At 42.1% G+C, this 10403-nt stretch overlaps 1 protein-coding gene across 1 annotated transcript in view; it reads left to right on the top strand.

Moving 5' to 3' along the window:
* TP53BP1 (tumor protein p53 binding protein 1) overlaps window positions 1–10403 on the top strand; it is a 106828-nt gene that overhangs the window by 95409 nt on the left and 1016 nt on the right. The window contains exons 23-27 of the mRNA XM_006162855.3: window positions 263–481; window positions 2752–2967; window positions 6373–6467; window positions 7227–7426; window positions 8435–8580. Of these exons, the coding sequence (XP_006162917.1) occupies window positions 263–481; window positions 2752–2967; window positions 6373–6467; window positions 7227–7426; window positions 8435–8580 (876 nt within the window). The remainder of the gene's footprint in view (window positions 1–262; window positions 482–2751; window positions 2968–6372; window positions 6468–7226; window positions 7427–8434; window positions 8581–10403) is intronic.

Genomic DNA, 10403 nt, shown 5'->3' with positions numbered 1-10403 from the left:
GAAGGGATTGCGGCGAGGCCATCCCCCCTGGGGGGTGATTTCTCGCTTTCTATCTCTCTTTCTCTCTTTGTCTGTCTGGCGAGCGCACACGCCCTATAGCAAAAAAACCTTTCAAAAAAGAAAAGAAAAGAGGCTTCCTGCCCCCTCATGGGAGGTGGAAGAAAGGGCACTGTGGTGTCTAAATGAGACTTTGCATAGCTTCTCAGTGTTCAGGGCCTCAAACTGTGAGTCTCTACCAACCCATTGGGTTATCTTCCCCTAGATAATTTGGTTGAAGGGAAGCGGAAACGGCGCAGTAATATCAGCTCCCCAGCCACCCCTACTGCCTCCAGCAGCAGCAGCAGCACAACCCCTACTCGTAAGATCACAGAAAGTCCCCGTGCCTCCACGGGCGTTCCCTCAGGCAAAAGAAAACTTATCACTTCTGAAGAGGAGAGGTCTCCTGCCAAGAGAGGCCGCAAGTCTGCAGCTGTGAAGCCTGGTGAGTGCTCCCTTTTGCCTCATTCTCCCTCAGATCATGGTTAAATGCAGGGTCAGCTGCTAGAATGATGGACATAAGTGACAGTGGCCTCTGTCCTGGCTACAAAATTGGGGTCCTGCAGAAGACCACAGGTGGTCCTCAGAGACAGCTTACTGTATCCCTCCCTAATCCGCCCAGCACAGTTCAAGGGAGGGAGGTAGGAGGCTAGGACATGATCACTAACACTTGTTGACCCCTGTGCGGGTTCAGGAGGGAAAGGAGAAGTATTACATTTTAAGTGTATTCAAAAGTGAGATTTGTCTTAGTTCTCTTCCTTTGCCTGAGCTATCTTCTACCTCCTGGAGACTCTGTTCCCCTCTCCCTTGTGCTCTGAGCCCTCTGGCTTTCTCATACTTTGTATTCAGAGGTTGTACCCCAGCCTGCATCTCCCTTCTCCCCACTCTTCCATAAACAACCCCTTCTGGTCTCTTATGTTCAGTATTAAAAGGAGTTCAGGGATGGCCCTGTTGGTGTAGCAGATAACACTGTGCACAGAAAGGCAGATCCCACACAGCCAGTTGCGTTCAAATCTCAGCCCCGGCATTTTAAAAAACATGCCACATATGTGTGCATGTCCAAGTCCTGAAGGGATGGAGAAATGGAAGAAAGAGGGTTACGGTATGACCACACCTCATTCTTTTTTCACACCCTCTCTTCTCTCTGCTGAGTGCGTATGTAGTTGGCAATAAAAGAAAGAGGAGTTGATTCATCTGTTTATTGGTTCCTACTGTGACTGAGACCTAGCAGCTCTGTGTTCTGGAGATCCAGGTTAAAATCCTCAGTCCGGGGACCAGCAGATGGCGTAATGGTTACATCGCTGGACTCCCACGTATTTGACCATGGTTCAAGTCCTGGACCTGGCAATTTAAAAGTCGTACCAGGTGCGTGTGCATGCATGCCCAAAATCATGAAAGAAGACTGGAAGAGAAGGGATTGGGGCATAGCCATGCCCCTGGGGAGTGATTTCTTGCTTTCTGTCTCTTTATCTCTCTAGCAAGCACATGAGCCCTATAGCAAAAATGTCTTCTCTAAAGAAAAAGACAAATTTTCTGTCTGCCCTGATAGATCTCTCAGATTAACAAACTGATAAAATTCCATTGTCTTGGCACCTCAACTCCTTTTAGATCCTTTGTATTTTAACGTGTGTCATCTCCTTATCTACCCAATATCACTAGTATGTTTCAAGGTACTTCAAACATTAGGTAACCTAGTCTTGAATATTTAGTATGTGAGGTATGGTGCTCAGTACTTTATATACATTAACTTATATGTAATTCCTATTAAGTATAGATGTTAAATTCATTTTGCAGTTGAAGAATCTGAGGCACAGAAAGGTTGGCTAATTTTGGTAAGATGACAAAATAAGCCAGACTTCAAATTCAGGTAGTCTTGCCTTGAAGTCCAGCTTTGTACATATTACTTCGTAATGCCTGAGACTGTTCTCTCGCTGCTGGTTTTATTTTAGGGAGGCATGCATGACCAGTCTGTCATCTTGGCCTCCTAATGAACCTACAATTCAGCTTCTCCAGGTCAGGTATTTGCTTTCTTCTCAAAGATTGATGGGGGCACTCCTAGCATGAGTGTTCTGGGAGTCCTGGACTGACTGGTTCACTTACCTACTACCCAGGTGTTGGAAATGGGGCCAATTTTGCAGGGTCTCTTGATGTGGCTCTACCCACAGGTCAAATGCTTTATTACCAAGTATTCTCTGCACCATTTTGGTGAGGGTCACAGATGGGATGGGAGGATCTGATGCTGGGGCTGTTGCTTGGTAATAAAAGTGTTCTCATTTTATTTTGGTTTTTAGTTCTTAATTTTTTAAAAAGGGCTGCTTCAGAATATCACACATCCTGGGGTAAATCAGCACTGGGCAGAGAGAGTGGCCGAAGATTTCCAAACACTTTTCACTCTTACTTACTTTGTATTAGAGTTACTATTTTTTTTTTTTTTCAGATGACCTCAAAGTATTTGGTTTGGCTATCTAAAAGCAATTTATTTCCGTTTATGAAAACACTGTATACATTGTCATGTGTATACTGTGTAAAACTTAAATCCATAAATTTCTCTAAATTGTAAATTTGGTTCTAGGTGGTTGTCCATTTACAGTGGATGTAAATGGTCATAGGAATGGTCATAGCTCGGAAAGGTTCATCAAAACATTGCCTACCCATCAGGGGCCTTTGCCCAGGCAGTGGGCTGTATCCTCTAGTAACTGCCTCTGTCCTTCCCAGGAGCAGTGGGGGCAGGAGAGTTTGTGAGCCCCTGCGAGAGTGGAGACAACACAGGTGAACCTTCTGCCCTGGAAGAGCAGAGAGGGCCTTTGCCCCTCAACAAGACTTTGTTTCTGGGCTATGCTTTTCTTCTCACCATGGCTACAACCAGTGACAAGTTGGCCAGCCGCTCCAAATTGCCAGATGGGCCTACAGGAAGCAGTGAGGAGGAGGAAGGTAAGGCTCTAGCAAGCCCTGGGGCCTCTGACACAGGCACGTTTCCTTCCATTCCATTTATGAGCTGGTGCTCTCCCTGTAATATGTATGGGAAGTACAGGGCAAGGGGCAGCTAGGATCTTGGTCAGGGAAGAGAGAATTAATTCTTGTCCCTGATTCTGGTTTATAGACTGGAAACTAAATTCCTTTCAGTGAGTGGTTCCTTGAAACAGTTCCATGAGAAAGGATTTAACAGATAAGTAAGCAGTTTTAACTTTAATACATGGCAGATTTGAGACTAGAACTCATATTCATTTTATTCTCCTATAACTATCCAAGGCAATTGGATTTTTGAATGCCCTGCTGTTTTCTTCATTTATGTTCTAGGCTATCTGCCAAGGGAAAACTCATGTGAGGTGTGAGGTTCATTCTCTTGAGGTCCAACTGTTAAGACTGAGATCGTGGGGTGCCAGGGGTCCCAGAGTGATGGGAAAGAAACATCTTACAAACCTTTTCAATTTTGTACTTTTCTCCAGCTTTAAGCTAAATCTATATGTTATATTTCTGTGTTGTCTGTTACTTGGTATTTGTGTGAGGTGGTAGTGGGGAGAGGTAAAAATTATTTCAGTGATCTGAAAAGTTTGTGATCTAAGAGAATGAGCCGATACAAATGCATAATCTATTATAACTGATTGACAGCACTATCCAAATGTGTCTGCCAAGGTTAATGGTCTAGAAGGAATGATTTTCTGTATCAGTCTGGACTAATGTTGACTCTTCTAAAGGGAGCTGAATCAGGGAACATGGTTGTCATAAAATAGCACTGAACATCTGTGATGGCTGGCATTTTCAGTATGTGGATGACTCTTTTCTAATTAATGTAAACTGTATTTCACCAGCTACAGCCATGTGAAGAGATATGTATAAGGACATGGGAAGGGTGATCAGGGAGTTACAGTAAGGCTTCTGCTATTTGAAAGGTGAATAAAGAAAAAGTTGAGAGTAGAGAGGGCCAGGCATTGGGGAGTTGGGCTCTGGGCATAGGGGTGGTGGTGTATGTGGGATTTCCAAGGTTAAGTCTGTGCACAGCCTTTTGCCCAACACAATTCAGATAGGCACAGTGGGATAGAGACATTAAGATTGAGGAGTTTCTTAGCCAAGAACTTAGTTTCACTTTGGTCATAAATAATTGAGTCCCTTGAAAATTCTGCATAGAGAGATGTCATGCATGAAAGCAGTGTTCATGATCTTGTTTTCTTTCTTTCTTTTTTTGTTTTTTTTGTTTGTTTTGCTTTCACAGTATTGCTAGACTTCATTCCTTATTTTCTAACAAACTCCTAGCCCTCCCCTAAATCAGGACTTTACAAGGGAGCACTACAGATGTTTTATTGCTTGGTACAGCATAGTCAAGAAAGATGTTGTTGGTGTGAGGTGCAGGCTGTCCAGTTCCTTAAAAACTGTGTGCCTGTGTGAGACTAAATAAACTCATAAAAATTAAATGAGGAATTTGGATAGGTTTTTTGTTTGTTTTTAACAGGATCTATAGGTTTCTGGTAGGAAGTGTGGTTATAGCAAATGAGTCTGCCTAATGGTTGCTCCTTCATCTTGGACACTGCCCAGCAGTTCTGAAATCCTTGATATTTTTTTTGCTTATGAGAATGCTGAAAGGTTTCTCAATTTCAATAGGCTGAAGATATCTATACTAATTTACTGTAAAATTACAGTTTTTAAGAAACTGTGGTGTTGTTATATAGATGGAGATTCTTAAATGCCAGTTTATAACAGAAGCTCAGTAAAATATTTATATCCATCTTATGAGATATATTAATTAGTAAGTTAAGAATATGGCACCCATTTTTGTTATGTGACATACCACGAGGGATCTGTCAGACACGGGAGTTGACTATGGAGTTGAGTTTACTTAGTACCTTCATCCTTGATTTGGATGGTAGAAATAACAACCTATTCATTTTAGCCTCCAGTTGGGCAGGATACTCATACCTTAAGTAAAGAAAATTGAATTCCTATTTAGAAAAAATTAGAGAAATATACTGCCCAAATGCAAGGCAATATAAAATTAAGGATTAAAATTTAAATAGGTCAGGAACCCAAAGCAGTCCTAGATTAAATGGACATATAATACAAGTCCTATGAAAAATAAAGGGAGGTTAGCAATGACTCAGCAGTAGTCTTGGTGCTGAAGATTGACATAATATATTGAGATATCAATAAAGGATGCTTTGACAAAGCTGAGAAATAGCCCTGTTATATTCTGAGTTTCTTACAGCTATTCAGAGCTTCTAACCCGAGCTTTCGTTTTGAGAAGAATGTTGAATCAAGAAAAGAGCAATAGAAGTATACAGGCTGGCCAGTCATCCCAAAACGTTTAGCCAGCCTGGTCAAAGACCGAGAGATCTGGGATGAGGCCTCAGTGCTGCCTGAACAGTGCAAACAGGAAGGGAGGGCACCAAAGGGGAGCCATCTCTGCAAGGGTTTCCTGTTGGGTATGAGGGAAAAGGGAGTGGTCCTGGTTAAACTTTGTTATTGGGGTTTTTCAGTTAATTAGAACTTAATTTCTCTGAACTCCTAATGAATTAAAATTGCTAATGTCTTGCTTTTCTTTTCTTTTTTTTTAATGCGCTATTTATATATGAGAGCAGCAGATGACAAGAAAACAAGCTCAAATTAGATATTTGATCAAAAGAAGCAATTTCTAATTGCCTAGGGTCATTACAGCTTCAGCCTCATCTCTCATTTCTTCTACTCACCCTCAAGACTGTAGAGCAGTCATTGATGTTCAGTGTCCTGAGGTACTTCAAGATCATCAAAGGTAGATAGTTTTCGATAAAAAGGTTGAAACAGGATTTCTGACTAACCTTCACTTAGTTAAATTTTAAAAGCCATATTTTCTTTGAGAATTCTAGGTTATTAAGTTTTAGTGTATCAAGGGGGTTAAAAAGGCTGATGAAGTAGGAATTTAAAGGCTTTATTAGTCCCATCAGCTATTCATCTCCATAGAAGGCAGAACTAGAAGAAATGGGTATTTGTTTAGTTTAGAAACGTCAGGGTAGACATAGAACTCATAATGAATGATAAGGGTTATTCAAATCGGAATGTCACTGTGGGAAGTGTTTGTGTCCATTTCTGTGAGGTCCCATGGCTCATTCTCAGTACAGGAACCTTTCTACTGGTGTTAGGTTAGGCTCTACCCCATTCCTGTCTTCCCAGCCCCTCCTGCTCTTGTCCCTTCTTGGGACAGCATTTTATAGACCTCAAGACAAATCTTTTTCACCATGGGGAAGCCATTGACTTGGCATTGGGACATTCTGTTGTGCAGGAAAGGGGTTTTAAGAAGCAGGCATAAAATGACAAATGAGAACCCAAACAACTCAGTAATAATTGATGATCTTGGTTTTCTGTTTCTAGAATTTTTAGAGATTCCTCCTTTCAACAAGCAGTACACAGAATCTCAGCTTCGAGCAGGAGCTGGCTATATCCTTGAAGATTTCAATGAAGCCCAGGTAAGGAATTTCTTCGTGTAACTTCCGAGAGTGACAATGGAAAGAACCTACTTGCTATACTGCAAAAAGAGGCCTCAGAAGAGTCAGAGAGTTTGGATATTTAGAGAGTTCCAAGATAAGCAAGTTACAACCTTGGGTTAGTTAATAGCTATGACTCTGTTGCTGAGACAAAAGCAGACTGAGATATGTATATAGTAAAAATCCTCGTTATTGCTAATGATTCTTGAAAGCTGAGCACATGGTTTTGCTTATTCCTTGAGGCCCTCAGAAAGCTGCAGATGAGGCAGGGAGGGGTCTAGGAAAGCCCTTTGGGACTGTTAGTGAGAAAAGAGGCTGTGGGCAGAAGGACAGACTAAATCACATTTTGGAAAGTATTTGGAATTCTTCAGATATGGTCTCCATGGCTCATTAGGGCTGCTTTAGGAGCTTTTCATAGAAATCACCAGACCCAGGAACCAGCAATTAGCGTAATGGCTATGTCGCTGGACTCCCACGTAGTCGACTGCGGTTCGCGTCCTGGACCTGGTGGCTTAAAACTCATGCTGGGCGCGTGTGCGTGCGTGCCCAAGATCCTGAGAGGAGAATAGAAGAGAAGTGATTGCGGTGTGACCATCTCCCCTGGGGGATGATTTCTCGCTTTCTGTCTCTATGTCTCTCTCTGTCTGTCTGGTGAGTGCACGCGCCCTATAGCGAAAATCTCTCCAAAAAGAAAAAAAAAAAAAATCACCAGACCCATTGACTCTGTTCCTTTTTTAACAGTGTAATACAGCCTACCAGTGTCTCCTAATTGCTGATCAGCATTGTCGAACCCGGAAGTACTTCCTGTGCCTTGCCAGTGGGATTCCTTGTGTTTCTCATGTCTGGGTCCATGACAGCTGTCATGCCAACCAGCTCCAGAATTACCGAAATTACCTGTTGCCAGCTGGATACAGCCTTGAGGAACAAAGAATCCTGGATTGGTAAGTATTCTAGATGGTTTCAGTATATGTCCTAGGAAGTACGTAGGAAGACAAGCTTTTGGACAGAGGAGAATCTAGATAAGAGAGTAAATGTTCTAGAAACCGGATAGCTGCAATATAAATGACAGAATCTGATACATTTGAAATTATTTCAGCATTTCGGCTAGTTTATTTTCACAGGATATGTTGATTAGTAAACTTTTAGAAATGTGTGAGTATTTGTATATAGTTTCAGTGTTTTCAACCTATAAGGTTAGAGAATTAAATTTCAGATAAGGATTTTAAAAATATAGAAACTAGCGATGGTGTAATGGTGATCACTGGACTCCTTTGTAGTCGACCTCAGTTTGAGTCCTGGACCTGGCAGCCGAAAACTCTTACCAGATGCATGTGCGTATGTGCCCAGGATCCTGAGAGGAGAAAGGAGGAGACTGCAGTGGGGCCATCCCTCCTGCGGGAGTGATTTCTTGTTTTCTCTCTCTCTGTCTCTCGGACTCTCTGAGCACACAAGCCCTGTAGGAAAAATCTCTCAAAAACAACAACAACAACAAAAAAAACAACAAAAAAACAAGATTAGGAGCCTAATTTGGATTATTCTCAGCCCTAGGACCAATGTGGAAATCATGAGGGTGGGATCAGATCAGCATCCCAGAAGAATATACATTATTCACAGAAAGGGGGATAATACAGGGCTGTCCTAATTACAGGGCGTAGTTTTAAAAACATTCAGATGTATACTAGTCCCTTTGTAGAAGGGTTTTTTTTTTAAATTATTGTATTCAACTTTATTTATTTATTTTAATTTGACAAGAGAGGGACAGAGCGAGAGAGAAGGAAAGTGAGAGAACAAGCTGCCAGGTCTGGGACTCGAACCGTGATCAGCTATGTGGGAGTCCAGCACCCTTAACTACCACGCCACCTGCTGGCCCCAGGACTGTTTGTTAAATATTTTCTGTCATGATAATGTCCCTTCCAGTTCCAAAGGCTGTGTCTCTGACTCCTTCATAGGCAACCACGTGAAAACCCTTTCCAGAATCTCAAGGTACTCTTGGTATCAGACCAGCAGCAGAACTTCCTGGAGCTGTGGTCGGAGATCCTCATGACTGGGGGGGCAGCCTCTGTGAAGCAGCACCATTCAAGTGCCCATAACAAAGGAGAGAGAGAGAGAGTGTGTGTGTGTGTGTTACTGTTCCAAGGATGTCCTTAGGCCCATAGCTGTAAACTTGTGATCCAAGTTTATCCTGATAGGTTGACGCCAAGTTTCTAAAAGAAAAAGTGCTATCTTTAAGAGGTGAGTCAACATAAGTTAAACACTGGGTTCATATTTTACTGGTTCCCAGTGGTGTATTTGTTAATTTTTTAAAAATTCATGTATTTATTTATTTTTTATTTGACCAGGGAGAGAGAGAAAGCTGCCAGATCCAGGACTCGAACCATGGTCAGTCATGTGGGAGTGTCCAGCACTTTAACTACCACGCCACCTGCTGGTCCCCTAAACATTTCTTTAAAAAAAAAAAATTATTATTTTATTTATTATTATTATTTTTGTCTTAGGGCATGTGCACTCGCCAGAGTCAGACACAGTGAGGGGGAAAGTGAGACTGGGCTGAAGGCCAGGCCATAATCCCTGTTCTTCCATTTCTCTTCCCAGAATCTGATTTTGAAGCCACTAGGTCTGGGATTTGAACCATAGTCAGCCATGTGGGTGTCTAGCAATGTAACTTCTATGCCATCTGCTGGTCTCATTATTATTTTCTAATTTGGCCACAGAGACAGTGAAAGAGAGGGGAAATGAGAAACCAAGCCACTGGATCTGGCACTTGAACTACAGTCTGCCATATGGGAGTCCAGCATTTTAACCACCATGCTACCTGCCAGCACCTCCTTAAACATTTCTATGAGATCAGCATATAGTGACTCTTTTTTTTTGGAGAGGTCTTTGCTATAGGGTGTGTGTGCTTGCCCAACAGAGAGAGAAAGAGAGACAGAAAGCAAGAAATCACCACCCACGTGGGATGGCCACGCTGCAATCCCTTCTCCTCCATTCTCCTCTTGGGATCTTGGGCACGCACGCACATGCACCCGGTGTGAGTTTAAGCCACTGGGTCCAGGACTCGAACCACGGTCAACTACATGGGAGTCCAGCGACATAGCCATTATGCTAACTGCTGGTCCCCAATGACTCTATCTTTTAAGAAAAGAAAAATAGATGAATACTCATGTTAACGTATAGTAGTTTACATAGCTATAGAAATTATTATTTTTTAATTGCCAGAGGGCATGTGTACTCACCAGAGAGGTGGGAGGCAGGACCCCCCCCAATGAGTGGTCATACCCTAGTCCTGTCTCCTCCATTTCTTCATCCTGTTGGGATTTAGGGACCACATGCACACATGGCCAGCTTGTTTTTCAGGATTCAAACCATGGTCAGTCATAAGGGATCTGGTTCCTTTAACCACTAGGTTATGGGACCAGTACCTGACTTTGTTTTTTTTAAATAACCAAGCCTTTACTAGTCAGAGGCAGTTACCACTTTTCTACATAGTACTTGAAAATTACTAAAATTCATTTTCTTAGCAGCATAATTTAAGAGGTTTTCCATAATGCAGTATTTTTTTTTTTTGGCTAGGGGTTATCAATGTGTGTGCACATGTGTGTATGTTTCTGAAATGACAAATGCTTGTTGGGATAACATCCTAGGATTAAAATTATCTTTTACTTTTGGGTTCCTAACAACTTTGACTTTTATTGTTTAGTCCATGCCATTATATTTGTGTTTTAAAACAATTTGAAGCTATAAATATCTAGAGAATACATTTTAACTTTAGAGATATGAGATGGACTCGATGCCTCAATCCTCCAGCCTCCATAGGTTTTTGCCATAGGGCGGGCGCCACCACGCCCTTAACTTTAGAGATAAGAGACACTGGAGTCAAATACACCTGGGTTTGTGTTGGCACTTTTTCATACTCTTAAT

This window comes from Tupaia chinensis, unplaced genomic scaffold, assembly GCF_000334495.1.
Source record: "Tupaia chinensis unplaced genomic scaffold, TupChi_1.0 Scaffold141044_1, whole genome shotgun sequence".
In the NCBI taxonomy this organism is placed as follows: Eukaryota; Metazoa; Chordata; class Mammalia; order Scandentia; family Tupaiidae; genus Tupaia; species Tupaia belangeri.
This window is presented reverse-complemented; position numbering and strand designations above follow the sequence as displayed.